The sequence below is a fragment of the Salvelinus fontinalis genome, unplaced genomic scaffold (genome assembly GCF_029448725.1).
Source record: "Salvelinus fontinalis isolate EN_2023a unplaced genomic scaffold, ASM2944872v1 scaffold_1715, whole genome shotgun sequence".
Classification (NCBI taxonomy): Eukaryota; Metazoa; Chordata; class Actinopteri; order Salmoniformes; family Salmonidae; genus Salvelinus; species Salvelinus fontinalis.
Window position 1 is genome coordinate 1 of NW_026601924.1, and position 17,285 is coordinate 17,285.

The 17,285-nt window shown below is 40.6% G+C and overlaps 1 protein-coding gene across 1 annotated transcript; it reads left to right on the plus strand.

Moving 5' to 3' along the window:
* Nucleotides 1-3,157: 3,157 nt before the first annotated feature.
* LOC129849837 (zinc finger protein 260-like) lies at nt 3,158-13,342 on the plus strand. Its single transcript, XM_055916577.1, has 6 exons — nt 3,158-3,861; nt 5,122-5,219; nt 5,355-5,532; nt 7,694-7,791; nt 7,926-8,103; nt 11,818-13,342. Exons 1-6 carry the CDS (start codon nt 3,516-3,518, stop codon nt 12,696-12,698), a joined length of 1,779 nt encoding a protein of 592 aa, XP_055772552.1. The 5' UTR covers nt 3,158-3,515; the 3' UTR covers nt 12,699-13,342.
* The last annotated feature ends 3,943 nt before the right edge of the window (nt 13,343-17,285 follow it).

Here is a 17,285-nt window from a genome sequence, read left to right on the forward strand (position 1 = left end):
CTTGTGTGTCCATGTATTCTGATGATTCAACGATATACGCATCAGCAACCACAGCTAATGAAGTCACTAATAAACTGGTACTGAACATCTCTAAAACTAAGAGCATTGTATTTGGTACAAATCATTCCTTAAGTTATAGACCTCAGCTGAATCTGGTAATGAATTATGTTGCTGTTGAACAAGTTGAAGAGACTAAATTACTTGGCATTACCTTAGATTGTAAACTGTCATGGTCAAAACATATAGATTCAATGGTTGTAAAGATGGGGAGAGGTCTAGCCGCAATAAAGAGATGCTCTGCTTTTTTGACACCACACTCCAAAAAGCAAGTTCTGCAGGCTCTAGTTTTGTCTCATCTTGATTATTGTCCAGTCGTGTGGTCCAGTGCTGCAAGGAAAGACCTAGTAAAGCTGCAGCTGGCCCAGAACAGAGCGGCACGTTTTGCTCTTAATTGTAATCAGAAGACTGATATAAATACTATGCATGCCAGTCTCTCTTGGCTAAGAGTTGAGGAGAGACTGACTGCATCACTTCTTCTTTTTATAAGAAACATGAATGTGTTGAAAATACCAAATTGTTTGTGTAGTCTGTAAGGGAATTCTGCCCTATGTGCACACAAGAGACCACAGGAAAACTTATTTGATCAGAGGTTTGTTTGTTTAATAAGGATTGCAACACAGAGTTTACACTTACAGCAATTTGCAAGCAACACTCAGTTCAAAAGATGGTGTTTTCCCTTTTTATCCCCTACTGAGGATCACCCCGCCCAGGGTGATGTCCCTTAACTTTAATACCATATAAGCTCATAATTAATAGTTGCTAATACAAAGATGTCTCTGCTAGGCGGAGTTCAGCTTATTGCGTTATTGGCAGTTAGTTTCCCAATCACTCTTCCCTTATTGCTATCATGTCAGACTGGGAGTAAGACTGGAACATAGTATCAACAGGAACTCTTAGTTCCCTTTATCCATCTGTTACCTAAAATATAGTTTCAACACACAGACATCTGACTTTGTACAGTTGACCTTTTCATTCACTTGCAAGGTGTCAACCACTGATTCTTAATCTCAAGCTAAAGCAAAACATGAATCATTGTACTTTTGTCATCACAGGTGTTCCTATAATGTACAGATATCATCAAAGTTCTTACAAGTCAACTTACACACAGCTCTGACACACACACTTATCCCACCAGACATGCCACCGTGGGTCTTTTTACAGTCCCCAAGTTTCCAGAACAAATTCAAGAAAGCGTACAGTATTATATAGGTCCCTTATTGCATGGAACTTCCTTCCATCTCATATTGCTCAAATAAACAGCAAACCTGGTTTCAAAAAACAGATCAAGCAACACCTCACGGCACAACCCCTCTCCCCTATTTGACCGAGGTAGTTTGTGTGTATGCATTGATATGTAGGCTACGTGTGCCTTTTACAAAATGTATGTAGTTCTGTCCTTGAGCTGTTCTTGTCTATTGATGTGCTGTATTATGTGTCATGTTTTGTGTGGACCCCAGGAAGAGTAGCTGCTGCTTTTGCAACAGCTAATGGGGATCCTAATAAAATACCAAACTCTGTTATTCTCTCTGAGCTCAGAAATAAAGAATCTTGGTTTGACTTGGACTCCAGCAGATCCTTATTTTATAATATCCACCACAACTCCCCCACGGATTGCTGTTTATCATTGTCTCAATGAAGAGTTCCTCGTTCCACTTTCCTGGAGGCATTTACAAGCCCCCCACTGGTTGAATAAACATTGTTTCCACGTCAAAATAAAAACCATCTTTAACATTGATGAACCTTCACTATCTTCATCCCTAAACTAGTAACAGTAACTATTGTCTATTGTTATTCTCAATGACCTTCTTGGCCTTATGAAATTCTAGCTAAATACAATATTGGCACCAGTTTTCATGTCTTTGGTTTTGCAAACATTTGTTTATTCAATTATTTTCTCATGAAGATGAATATTGTTTTAATTCTATATGGGTCACGCCTGGCTTTGGTCATGTGTTCCCTTATGGGTCAATGATTTTAATTAGAATATAGAATATTCAGACCCCTTGATTTTGTTCACGTTTTGTTACGTTACAGGCTCATTCTAAAATAGATTAAATTAAACAATTTCCTCAGCAATCTACACACAGTACCCCATAATGACAAAGCAGAAACAGGCTTATCCAACCCAATTCCATGTGTTGCCACTATCATGTATCCTACCATGACTATATCCAACCCTACTCCATGTGTGTCCACTATCATGTATCCTACCATGACTATATCCAACCCAACTCCATGTGTTGCCACCATCATGTATCCTACTTGGCTGAAGCTTTGATCCAGTGGAATAAGTATTGAGGAGCAGGGAGGTTAAAGGTCACTTCAGGATACAGCTGTTACTCTACACTATCCCTAGTAAATCCACTTTACCTTCCGTTTTTGTTTTTTTCTCAAATTCCATTTTCTCCATTTAGTTTTTCCAGGTTTCTGATTTGTCCCTGTTTTTCTGTTTTTCTCTCTAAATCACACTGTTAATAGAAAAACAACAACATTGGATGTTCTAAGTACTCAACAATACTCAAACCACATCAGGAGACCACTTTTGAAGTCTGAGAAAAATCTAAGAAATGTTCATTTTTGTGTGTAGATACCCTTTAATTCAAGTGGCACCAGCAAGAGCCTTGCTTGGTTGGTGGTGTCTCTGTAGCACACATGTGATTGCAGAGTTTGCTGAACAAATCACAACAGGATTGATGCAAATAATCATGATATCATTCTGCCAGGTAGGCATAGACTACTTTATAGTTAACATTTAATTGACAAAGTTTTTGGGAAAGCTTTTCCATCAACCAGAAGATGGTTGTCATTAGCATAATCGCCCAGCAGCTAAACATAGTGGTAGACAAATGCACTCAGACAGGGGCATTTCCTGGCTTTTTCCTCTTCAGAAAGTTGAAGGAAAATACAAATCACATAGGCTAATTTAGACGACTTGCAGGCAGTGGGTTCAGAATAACCATGACATAAAAATGAAAACTCTTTAATCTGTCACCTAATCCTACCTAATGGGCAGGTCAGCCCTGGAGGAAAGTATTGGCTGTAAGAAGTAAGAGAAAACATAACATCTGTTTTTTAATTTTTTATTACCTCTCATGACATTGCTTGCAAGAATAAACATTGTAATTAATATTTTTCCAATCTGCGTTACCCACTCCAGTCAGCAGATGGCGATTTGAGTCTTTCAGGGGATGCTGCTTGCGTGACGTATAATCTAGTGGACGGAACTGGAGGCTTCTTCAACAGCGACAAAAGGCTTCTGATTCAACCAACGTGGTGATTTGCTAGCGAACCTAAAACCGAAACATTGAAGCGCTTTAGACCAATCTTGTCTATTTTACTCTTAGTGTTTGGAATATAATTCTGTTTACTTATCTACTAGTTCATTTAAACGTAATTTGCTTGTTAAATTAGCAAATGTGTTAAATTGATAATGCACTAGGCTAATCGACCGGAGCATGAGTTCACTAAGCTCGACGGAGAAAGAAGCTCTGATGAAAGGAGAGGAAGAAGCTTTCAGGATGAAAAAGGAGGAAGAGGAGGCTATCACATTGAAAGAGGAAGAGGATGATATTACAGTGAAAGAGGAAGATGGGAAAGAGGTTGTCAGAATGGAAGAGGAGGAGGTAGAAGCTTTCAGAATCAAAAAGGAGGAAGATGCCGTAATATTGAAAGAAGAGAATGTAGTGAAAGAAGAGCAAGAACCTTTTAGAGTAAAAGAGGAAGAGGAGGCTATCTCAATAAAAGAGGAGGAAGACGTTTTGGGAGTGAAAAAGGAGGAGGCTGAAGATCAGATTACAAACAGTGAGGACTGTCTTAAAAACAGGGGCACTATGAAGTTCTTGAAATAATGTATTGTTTTAACGGGGCATTCTAAATCAAATCAAATGTATTTATATAGCCCTTCGTACATCAGCTGATATCTCAAAGTGCTGTACAGAAACCCAGCCTAAAACCCCAAACAGCAAGCAATGCAGGTTTAGAAGCACGGTGGCTAGGAAAAACTCCCTAGAAAGGCCAACACCTAGGAAGAAACCTAGAGAGGAACCAGGCTATGAGGGGTGGCCAGTCCTCTTCTGGTTGTGCCGGGTGGAGATTATAACAGAACATGGCCAAGATGTTCAAATGTTCATAAATGACCAGCATGGTCAAATAATAATAATCACAGTAGTTGTCGAGGGTGCAGCACCTCCGGAGTAAATGTCAGTTGGCTTTTCATAGCCGATCATTAAGAGTATCTCTACCGCTCCTGCGGTCTCTAGAGAGTTGAAAACAGCAGGTCTGGGACAGGTAGCACGTCCGGTGAACAGGTCAGGGTTCCATAGCCGCAGGCAGAACAGTTGAAACTGGAGCAGCAGCACGGCCAGGTGGACTGGGAACAGCAAGGAGTCATGTCAGGTCGTCCTGAGGCATGGTCCTAGGGCTCAGGTCCTCCGAGAGAGAAAGAGAGAATTAGAGAGAGCATACTTAAATTCACACAGGACACCGGATAAGACAGAAGTACTCCAGATATAACAAACTGACCCTAGCCCCCCGACACATAAACTACTGCAGCATAAATACTGGAGGCTGAGACAGAAGGGGTCAGGAGACACTGTGGCCCCATCCGATGATACCCCCGGACAGGGCCAAACAGGAAGGATAAAACCCCACCCACTTTGCTAAGGCACAGCCCCCAAACCACTAGAGGGATATCTTCAACCACCAACTTACCATCCCGAGACAAGGCCGAGTATACCCCACAAAGATCTCCGCCACAGCACAACCCAAGGGGGGCGCCAACCCAGACAGGAAGATCACGTCAGTGACTCAACCCACTCAAGTGACGCACCCCCTCCTAGGGACGGCATGAAAGAGCACCAGTAAGCCAGTGACTTGGCCCCTGTATTAGGGTTAGAGGCAGAGAATCCAAGTGGAGAGAATTGGAATTGACCCTATACATTTGCAACACAAACAATATTTGACAAAATCATGATGAAAAAGGCCATTTTAGACATATTCATGCCTCTTGATTGTAATAGATGGTCATAAGTTTACGTCTGTTTGCTGTTCTCGTTCACACAGGAGAGAGACGTGACTATCGTGGATCCTCTGGGGAGCCTCAACAACATCCTGATGCTGACAAGTCAGAGAAGAGTCTCTCCAGATCAGAACACCAGATGGTACAGCTTGGTCTGGTCTAGCATACAGCTTGCTCTATCTCGGTCTGGGCTGGGTTTCTGTAAAGCACTTCATGAAAACAGTAACATCAGCATCCATAATGATATGTGTCTGTGTCCCCTCTTTATGGTTACCAGGACAATGCTAGCCCTTCCTCCCTCCCGGAGTCCCCGTGTCATGCCTCTCCTGGTAGCGCCTTACTGCTGGGTATGAAGAGGTTGTCTGTGCTGCTGGTGGACTGCAGGAAAACAACGGGGCTGAGTGGAACTGTGGGAGGAGGAGAAGAGAAGAAAGGATCAGATTTGACTCATCAAAGTAAGTGCTGTAGTTTAGTTTGAACAAATACAATAGATCTGCCCACTGGTATCTTACCAGGACAACCAGCAGAGTTCTGTTAGTTGACAGGAACATGGACTGGTGGATATGGATGTTATGAATATCATAACACTGAAAAAGGATTCTGCCAATTAAAAGAGAGAAACCAATAGACCATATTAAATCTTGATGAAAGTTAGCTTTAGAGAGAAAGTTCTAAGATGATCCAATGTAAGAAGCTCGTTTTTCAAAAACATTTTCTCAAAATATTATGGATGTTACATTTTCTGTCCCAGTCAACCCCCCCTATCTTTACAAGACTGTAGAACAGGAAAACTAAACTCCAGACACTGGTAATTAATGAACTAATGCTGGAGGAAAGCTGTGATCAGGCTGCCCACTCAAGAGAAAGCTTCAAACTGTAACCAGTGCTGTCAACCTTGTTCAGGTTATCAGAAAACCTACCAGGGTAGTTACAAACAGTAGAGGAATGAAATCTTCATGTTTTGATCACATCTTTACTAATGCTGCAGAAATGTGTTTTAAAGCAGTATCCAGATCCATCAGATGTAGTGATCACAATATAGTAGCCATGTCTAGGAAAACCACAGTTCCAAAGGCTGGGCCTAATATTGTGTAAAAGAGGTCATACAATCTTTTGTGGTGATTCCTATGTTGTTGAGGTAAATAATAAATATTTTTTTAAACAAAGATAAATGACATAAAGAATGATTGTAAAAATCTTTGGAGCATCTTCAATGAAATTTTGGTTTAAAAAAAATCAACAATGACATGTCACCAGTGTTTAATTTCTATTTTACCTTTATATAACTAGGTACAGTGGGTTAACTGCCTTGTTCAGGGGCAGAACGACAGAGTTTTACCTTGTCGGCTCGGGGATTCGATCCAGCATCCTTTTGGTTACTGGCCTAACGCTCTAACCACTAGGCTACCTGCCGCCCCAGAGCCACCTGTCTAACAGAACACAGAGTGTTCTTTAATGGAAGCCTGTACAACAAAATCAAGGTAGAATCAGGAATTCCCCAGGGCAGCTGTTTGGCACCTGCTTGTTCCAATCTTTACCAACAACATGCCAATGACATTTGAGTAAAGCCAGTGTGTCTATGTATGCGGATGACTCAACACTGTACCATGGCAACTGAAATGACACTTAACAAAGAGCTAAAGTTAGTTTCAGAATGGGTGGCAAGGAATAAGTTAGTCCTAAATATTTCAGAATACCTTAAATTACATGGCCTACTATGCTAATTCTGTAGCGGTATTGTTAGAGGGGGATAAAGATAAAGATTTTGTTGAGGCGCCAGGGAGGTATTAACCCTAGTTATTAAAGTTAGTTATTACCTATTATAACATTATTATTATTATTAAATATTATAAAAACCGAAAAGATAAGAGTAGAATAGATAGAGTAGCGCTTCCAGACACATTCTAAACATTATGGAGTCATAAAGGAGAACTGTAGCATCTAATGATGAAACATGATGGAGTCATAAAGGAGGACTGTAGCATCTAATGATGAAACATTATGGAGTCTTAAAGGAGGACTGTAGCATCTAATGATGAAACATTATGGAGTCTTAAAGGAGGACTGTAGCATCTAATGATGAAACATGATGGAGTCTTAAAGGAGGACTGTAGCATCTAATGATGAAACATTATGGAGTCTTAAAGGAGGACTGTAGCATCTAATGGTGAAACATTATGGAGTCATAAAGGAGGACTGTAGTATATAATGATGAAACATTATGGAGTCTTAAAGGAGGACTGTAGCATCTAATGATGAAACATTATGGAGTCTTAAAGGAGGACTGTAGCATCTAATGATGAAACATTATGGAGTCTTAAAACTTCTTGTGTTGCTTCCTAAGTGGACAGTTTGATTTCACAGAAGTGTGATTGACTTGGGTTTACATTGTGTTGTTTAAGTGTTCCCTTTATTTTTTTGAGCAGTGTAGATGTCCTAACCGACTTGCCAAAACTATAGTTTGTTTACAAGAAATTTGTGGAGTGGTTGAAAAACTAGTTTTAATGACTCCAACCTAAGTGAATGTAAGCTCCGGTATCTGAGAAATATTTGATTCAATATTTCCACAACAATGGTCATAAGTTTACCATCTGTTTGATGTTCTCATTAACACAGGAGAGAGACACGACTATTGTGGATCCTCTGGGGAGCCTCAACAACATCCTGATGCTGACGAGGCAGAGAAGAGTCTCTCCAGATCAGAACACCAGATGGTACAGCTTGGTCTGGTCTAGCATACAGCTTGCTCTATCAGGGTTGGGGTGGGTTTCTGTGAAGCACTTCATGACAACAGTGGCATCAGCATCCATAATGATATGTGTCTGTGTCCCCTCTTTATGGTTACCAGGACAACGCTGGCCCTTCCTCCCTCCCGGAGTCAACGTGTCATGCCTCTCCCGGTAGCGCCTTACTGCTGGGTATGAAGAGGTTGTCTGTGCTGCTGGTGGACTGCAGGAAAACAACGGGGCTGAGTGGAACTGTGAGAGGAGGAGAAGAGAAGAAAGGATCAGATTTAACTCATCAAAGTAAGTGCTGTAGTTTAGTTTGAACAAATACAATAGATCTGCCCATTGGTATCTGTTACCAGGACAACCAGCAGAGTTCTGTTAGTTGACAGGAAGATAGACTGGTGGATATGGATATTATGAATATCATAACAATGAAAAATGATTCTGCCAATGAAAAGAGAGAAACCAATAGACCATATAAAACCTTGATGAAAGTTAGCTTTGGAGAGAAAGTTTCAAGATGATCTGATGTAAGGTGCATGTTTTACAGAAACTTTCCTTAAATACATTATGGATGTTACATTGCCTGTCCCAGTCAATCCCCTATCTTTACAAGACTCTAGAAGAGGCAGACAAAACTCCATACACTTCAATGTGGTCTGTATTGCTTCATTGACATCTGATCTACAGAGAACGTGTTAAACATAAAAATGTACAGTCGTAGTCGGAAGTTTACATACACCTTCGCCAAATACATTTAAACTCAGTTTTTCAGATTTCCTGACATTTAATCCCAGTAAAAATTCCCTGTTTTAGGTTAGTTAGGATCACCACTTTATTTTAAGAATGTGAAATGACAGAATAATAGAGATTTCTTTCAGCTTTTATTTCTTTCATCACATTCCCAGTGGGTCAGGAGTTTACATACACTCAATTCGTATTTGGTAGCATTGCCTTTAAATTGTTTAACCTTTGTCAAACGTTTCAGGTTGCCCCTTCCACAAGCTTCCCACAATAAGTTGGGTGAATTTTGTCCCATTCCTCCTGGCAGAGCTGGTGTAACCTTGCTCGCACACGCTTTTTCAGTTCTGCCCACATATTTTCTATAGGATTGAGGTCAGGGCTTTGTGATGGCCACTCCAATACCTTGACTTTGTTGTCGTTAAGCCATTTTGTCACAACTTTGGAAGCATGCTTGGGGTCATTGTTCATTTGGAAGACCCATTTACGACCAAGCTTTAACTTCCTGACTGATGTCTTGAGATGTTGCTTCAATATATCCACATAATTTTCCTCCCTCATGAAGCCATCTATTTTGTGAAGTGCACCAGTCCCTTCTTTTCATGAGAATTTTCAATCCCAATGATAATAACTAATAATCAATCAACTTTGACAAATCCCAGAGGTTTGTAAGACCATAGGTTTAATAATGATTAGGCAAGGACTCCGCTTATGCAAAAGGCTTGTACAATTTATTCACGAGAACGTTCTGCAGTTCATATACAAAGACATTCCTTTTATACCATTCTTCTCACTTACATGCACACTAACATTAGGAGAGCTATCTTCTTCTCCAGAATTCTCACCACAGTTTATCACTACCCAGCTGACAGTAACATTCCCCCCCCAGATAAGGGAAACCTGGAGTGGTAATCCCTGTCCTATCGTACTTTCTCAGAGTTATAGCCGGGTCGGTTCAAACACAGTTTAATTGTCCTTTGTGCTTTCTTTAGGCGCACACACACACATTCCTCTCTCTCCCCAATCCAACCTAGTTGGACTTCTGGATAATATTTGTATTATTCCTTATATATCCTAACCTATACTCCCTTATAGTTAAGTTTCCGGGTTTAATTATTTAAACATTATCTTTAACCTTATAATTCTTTTATCACTCCTGCAGCAAAGCACCCCCATAACATGATGCTGTCACCCCCATGCTTCGGTGTTGGGATGGTGTTCGGCTTGCAGGCCTCCCCCTTTTTCCTCCAAACATAACGATGGTCATAATGGCCAAACAGTTCTGTTTTTGTTTCATCAGACCAGAGGACATTTCTCCAAAAAGTACGATCTTTGTCCCCATGTGCAGTTGCAAACCGTAATCTTGCTTTTTTATGGCGGTTTTGGAGCAGTGGTTTCTTCCTTGCTGAGCAGCCTTTCAGGTTATGTTATGTCGAAATAGGACTCGTTTTCCTGTGGATGTAGATACTTTTGTGTCTGTTTCCTCCTGCATCTCCACACGGTCCTTTGCTGCTGTTCTGGGATTGATTTGCACTTTTCCCACGTACACGGCCATCCTGAGCAGTATGACGGCCGCGTGGTCCCATGGTGTTTATTCTTGCATACTATTGTTTGTACAGATGAACGTGGTACCTTCAGGCATTTGGAAATTGCTCCCAAGGATGAACCAGACTTGTGGAGGTCTACAATTTTTCTTCTGATGTCTTGGCTGATTTATTTAGATTTTTCCATGATGTCAAGCAAAGAGGCACTGAGTTTGAAGGTAGGCCTTTGAAACATACAGTGAATTATAAGTGAAATAAGAAATTTGTGGAGTGGTTGAAAAACTAGTTTTAATGACTCCAACATAAGTCTTTGTAAACTTCAGACTTCAACTGTATGTATTTATTTTTAAACAAGCTTTGTAAGCCTTTTCTAAAAGCTGTGATATTGATTAAATGAAGAAAAACAATTGTGAGACTTGTGCTCCGTCGACAAAATTAAATCCATTTTCTACTTTAACAGGTCAAATAAACTCCAACATATAGACTTTAAAGAACATTGTTTCATTAGGAAATGACTCACTTTTTTTGTTCATGTTTCTGACATCAGTGTGCTGCTTACAGTTTAGCTTCCTCCTCTGTCCCCATACTTGGCTCAAACTAGTGATCCTCTGCTTCTCAACACATGTGACCGCTCTCCTTGACAATGAACCGATTGAAGCTATACAAAAGGTACCAGTTGGATAGCTCCATCTGTGATGTTTCAAGCTAGCTGTGGAGTGAGTTTACGGCACGTTCTCACCTCCGTTACACATGTTCAGGTTGACTTTCCCACAGAATCGACCACATACAGGACCAGTCAAAAGTTAGGACACAACTACTCATTCAAGGGTCTTTCTTTATTTTCACTATTTTCTACATTGTAGAATAATAGTGAAGACATCAAAACTATGAAATAACACTTATGGAATCATAGAGTAACCAAAAAAGTGTTAAACAATATCCCACACCGGTCAGGTAAATGGATTATCTTTGCAAAGGATAATTATTTGCTTTTTTACTTATTTATTTTAGGTTTTAGGAAGTGTGTAGGTCGCATTCTGTATCATACAACTATGAAGGAGGTCCCTCAGGAGACCATCCGCCACCTCATCAGGAGCATGCCCAGGCGTTGTAGGGAGGTCACACAGGCACGTGGTGGCCACACACACTACTGAGCCTAATTTTTTGACTTGTTTTAAGGACATTACATCAAAGTTGGATCAGCCTGTAGTGTGGTTTTCCACTTTAATTTTGAGTGTGACTCCAAATCCAGACCTCCATTGGTTGATAAATTTGATTTCCATTGATAATTTTTGTTTGATTTTGTTGTCAGCACATTCAACTATGTAAAGAAAAAAGTATTTAATAAGAATATTTCATTCATTCAGATCTAGGATGTGTTATTTTAGTGTTCCCTTTATTTTTTTGAGCAGTGTATTTACAACCACCTGCTTGATAGGAATTCAGCGATGTTTGTGTCTTGAGTGTCATAGAACTGTCTAATGTTTTGTGTTCTAACTTATAAAACAGAAATAAAAATAAGTAATGTAAACATGTCAGTAATTACCAGGATGCTCTACAACATTTGTTTTAAAATCACACAAAGATTGTTTTAAATGATGAAACGTTTGAAAGCTGGCCTCAGGTTATTGAGGCATCTGATTTGGTTTAAACCTCATAACAAGGCAGTTTTATCATGTGAAGATTTCATTCTGGTCTGTCTTAAAATAAACACTGTCTTTGGCAGGAGGAAAACCAAACTTGGACGAACTAAAGACGTCCAAACCAGCAAGTCGACACCTCTGCTCCCAGTGTGGCAAATGTTTTAACCGGTTAGGGGCCCTGAAACAACATGAGAGAATACACACAGGGGAGAAGCCTTACCACTGCTCCCAGTGTGGCAAGAGTTTTAATCACTTTGAAAACATGAAAGCCCATGAGCGAATACACACAGGGGAGAAGCCTTACCACTGCTCCCGGTGTGGCAAGTGTTTTAACGGTATAGGGGCCCTGAAACAACATGAGATAATACACACAGGGGAGAAGCTTTACCACTGCTCCCAGTGTGAAAAAAGTTTTCGCCGGAAAAGTTACTTGGAAACACATGAGAGAATACACACAGGGGAGAAGCCTTACCACTGCTCCCGGTGTGGCAAGTGTTTTAACGGTTTAGGGGCACTGAAACGACACGAGGGAATACACACAGGGGAGAAACCCTACCACTGCTCCCAGTGTGGCAGGTGTTTTAGCCTGTTATGGGCCCTGAAACAACATGAGATAATACACACAGGGGAGAAGCTTTACCAATGCTCCAAGTGTGAGAAAAGTTTTCAACGGAAAAGCTACTTGAAAAGACATGAGATAATACACACAGGGGAGAAGCCTTTCCACTGCTCCCAGTGTGGCAAGTGTTTTAACCGTTTATGTGCCCTGAAACAACACGAGAGAATACACACAGAGGAGAAGCCTTACCACTGCTCCCAGTGTGGCAGGTGTTTTAACCTGTTAGGGGCCCTGAAACGACATGAGAGAATACACACAGGAGAGAAGCCTTACAAATGCTCAGACTGTGGGAAGACGTATTACTCATCACAGTCACTTAAAAGACATGTGAGAATCCATAGATGAGAGAATACTTGTGTGAATATCATCAGAGAACATACACTGTGCTCCCATTGTCTTATGTTGTTGACTGAGAATGTGTTTACTTGTTTGTACCATATGAAATGAAATAGTACAAAGTATACTCAAACATATATTTTTATGTTATTATTAGAAAACATGAAGTGAATATGGAGTATGTCAGTTTGAATATAGAGTAGGTCAGATTGCATGGGTTTAAATGGTCTTTTTTTAAACTCTGTGTGTTTATCTGGGTGTCCTTCCTCCAGCACTACAGATAATCAAGTGATATTTGGATGTGATGCATTTGTTCCATTGTTTACATTTGCATTGTTGGTCCACTGATGATTTAATTAAATGAAAATGTTCACAGAGTCTGTAATGCAAAATGTTAATTGTAGGTGTCCACATATCTGCGTATGTGACTAACCTTGTGAAACTGTCCTATTATAATCTCCTGGTCCTGGGAGTATCATCCTGTGTTGCAAACCAGCTGCACCTGCGTCCTTGTATGAATAAAGTCCCTCCCAGGAACAGGAAACTATAAAGATATGTGCTCATCACCCAATGCTTCAGGAATTCAGACTGTCTACACTGCGCTGTGTAACTGTTATTCTCTCTGAGCTCAGAAATAAAGAATCTTGGTTTGACTTGGACTCCAGCAGATCCTTATTTTATAATATCCATCACAACTCTCCCACGGATTGCTGTTTGTCATTGTCTCAGTAAAGAGTTCTTTGTTTTACTTTCCTGGGGGCATTTACAAGCCTCCCACTGGTTGAATAAATGTTGTTTCCAAGTCATTTCAACAAAACTAATCCATGTGATGTTAGATCAATGCAGAAAACTGATTGGATTTGTAAAAAGCCGTCAACATCAGGAATCTTTATTTATTTTTCACCCACCTTGTAAGCTAAATCCAATGACAGGTGACATTTTGTGTTGATTTCATGTTGAATTCACGACTCAAAGAAATGTAAATAGAAACTAGATGTTGAACTGACGTCTGTGCCCAGTGGGCTGGATTGAATAAGTAGCAGGTGTTGGATCAATATCCACCTTAGTAGCTAAGTTTCCATGTAATTTGCGACAGATTTTCATGTGAATATTCTTAAATATGTACAAAACAATATATGCATTTTCCCACCAGAAATGTTTCTTTCAAACAGACTAATTGCAGACATAAGGCTTTGTGTGACAAATAAAAAAACTTTTGTTGTTAAAATCCCATATACCGTATGAAAAATGCAAGTTAAATGGGTTTCCATCACATTTTCAACTCTACTGAGGGTTTAAAAAGCTGTTGTATTATATAGCAAACGTGCTCTTGTCCCGTGCACTGTAGTCAGCAGCTCACAGATACAGTGCTGGTAGGCTACCTACATGATGAGATTATTATGGATGAGAGAGATATTATTTTATTTGTCTAATGGCAACCAAGCATCAATCATCATGTCACCAGAATAAGAACATCAAAATGTATTGGAAAGGAGCATCAAGCTCATCACATGCAGTTTCACCATCCTGTGAAGTTCATAACTTATTTCATCTGTAGCCTAATAAACTTCATGGGTTCCCAAGTCGTAGAGGGAGGACCACACAACATATCATCGCGTGACTCCAAGTTAACTGAGATGTGATGGTTATTATATAAATATTTGCACATAAAGGAGTTTCCATCGCCATTTCTCATTCATACATTTTTACTGACACAAAAAGACCCCACCATGTAAAACAAACTAACAAATTGTCTGTCTGCATTAATTAATAAAATTGTACAGGCATATCCTGTTTCCATCAGCCCGGTGATTACTTTTGAAATGGTTGGATCAATATCCACCTTCATGATATGGATGAAGCCTGATTTGGAATGTCTGAGTAGTTCTATATGATGTCATAATAAACCCCTCTGATAGTGATACATTTGCTCCATTGTTTCCATGTCAGGTGGTTTCCCACTCTGATGATTTATATCTAACAGAGGGGCTTTAAAGGAGTAGTATGGTGACATCTTAGTGTGGCTTGAAATAAATAGTATGGTCACATTTACAGGTTGTGGCTCAGTATTCTTAGTATGATGTGAAAAAGAACAATCAACTATTTATTGATAATGTATATTCCTAGTCAGCTTCTACATCTGCATAGAGGCAAACAGTATCTTAAAGTTGTTTAAATATATATATATATATAAATTGTACACTTCTATTTTCACAATTTGAATTATTATTCATCAAAAACTATACCAACAATACACTGCAGCTTTGACATCAAGAAGAGAATGGGCTGATGGGTGGTGGTGCTACTATACAGGTAAGGCTGTCCAATATGAATGTTCAATCCACACAATAGGTTGATCAGTAGCCAGTTAGCCGTGCTGCTACAGTCCAATATGAATGTTCAATACACACAATAGGTTGATCAGTAGCCAGTTAGCTAGCTGCTACAGTCCAATATGAATGTTAAATACACACAATATGTTGATCAGTAGCCAGTTAGCTAGCTGCTACAGTCCAATATGAATGTTCAATACACACAATAGGTTGATCAGTAGCCAGTTAGCTAGCTGCTACAGTCCAATATGAATGTTCAATACACACAATAGGTTGACTGTTGACTGATATGAATGTTCATAATGAGGGAAAAATAAAGGTGGGCTCTCCTGTCAACATGGGGCTCCTGCTGCAGGTAGCCTAGCGGTTACTAGTGTTGGGCCAGTAACCGAAAGATCTCTGGTTTGAATCCCAAAGACAACTAGGTGAAAAATCTGTCAATTTGCCCTTGAGGACAGCAGCAGCAGGAGCCTCATGTTTCTCCCATTCTTCTCTGCAGATCCTCTCAAACTCTGTCAGGTTGGATGGGGAGTGTCACTACAAAGCTATTTTCAGGTCTCTCCAGAGATGTTAAATCGGGTTCAAATCTGGGCTCTGGCTGGGCCCCTCAAGGACATTCAGAGACTCCCAAAGCCACTCCTGCATTGTCTTGGCTTTGTGCGTAGGGTCGTTGTCCTATTGGAAGGTTAACCTTTGCCCCAGTCTGAGGTCCTGAGTGCTCTGGAGCAAGTTAAAAAAAATGATCTCTCTGTATTTTGATGCAGAGATGGTTGTCCTTCTGGAAGGTTCTCCCATCTCCACAGAGGAGCTCTGTCAGAGTGACCATTGGGTTCTTGGTCACTTCCCTGACCAAGGCCCTTCTCCCCCGATTGTTCAGTTTGGCCGGGCAGCCAGCAGTAGGAAGGGTTTTGGTGGTTTCAAACTTCTTCCTTTTAAGATGATGGGGACCTTCAATGTGGCAGAAATGTTTTGGTCCACGTCCCCAGATCTGTGACACAATCCTGTCTCGAAAGGAGTTTATCACATCAAATACAGGCTACTTAAAGTTCATGAGAGAACACACATATGCTCGTACTCTTGTCTCATTTTTACAAAAATATAATTGTGCTTTTGGTCATGCAATATTTTCTTTATATATATATACACTGATCATACCAAACATTTGGAGAGAAATAAACGTCCTAATATGGACTAGGAACCTCCCCCTTTTCCCTCAGAAGAGCCTCAATTTGTCGGGGCATGAACTCTTCAAAGTGTCCAAAGCCTTCCACAGGGATGCTGGGACATGTTGACTCCAATGCTTCCCACAATTGTGTCATGTTGGCTGGATGTCCTTTGGGTGCAGTGGAGGCTGCTCAGAGAAGGATGGTCTTCCCCTTCCTCCTCTGAGAAGCCTCCACTGCACCCAAAGGACAACGAGCCAACATTACATAATTGTGGGAAGGGATTTTATATTTTATTTAATTTTTAAAAAAAAATTGTGGGAAGGGAAATTGGTAAAACATTAAAATAAAATAATTTTTGGATAAAACTATACTAAATATAATCACATCACCAAATAATTGAATAAAACATATATTTTGCGTCCTCCTCTGGGTACATTGACTTCAATACAAAACCTAGGAGGCTCATGGTTCTCAAGGCTTCCATAGACTTAAACAGTAATTATGACAACTTCCGGAGGACATCCTCCAACCTATCAGAGCTCTTTCAGCATGAACCTTCTCCGCTGTGCAATGTGGTTTCCGAGCTGGTCATGGGTGCACCTCAACCCCGCTCAAGGTACTAAACGATATCATAACCGCCATCGAGAAGAGACAATACTGTGCAGCCGTAATCATGGGTTGGCACCCCCCATTGGGTTGTGCCATGGCGAAGATCTTTGTGGGCTATACTCGGCCTTGTCTCAGGATGGTAAGTTGGTGGTTGAAGATATCCCTCTAGGGGTGTGGGGGCTGTGCTTTGGCAAAGTGGGTGGGGTTATATCCTGCCTGTTTGGCCCTGTCCGGGGGTATCATCGGATGGGGCCACAGTGTCTCCTGACCCCTCCTGTCTCAGCCTCCAGTATTTATGCTGCAGTAGTTTATGTGTCGGGGGGCTGGGGTCAGTCTGTTATATCTGGAGTATTTCTCCTGTCTTATCCGGTGTCCTGTGTGAATTTAAGTATGCTCTCTCGAATTCTCTTTCTCTCTTTCTTTCTTTCTCTCTCTCGGAGGACCTGAGCCCTAGGACCATGCCTCAGGACTACCTGGCATGATGACTC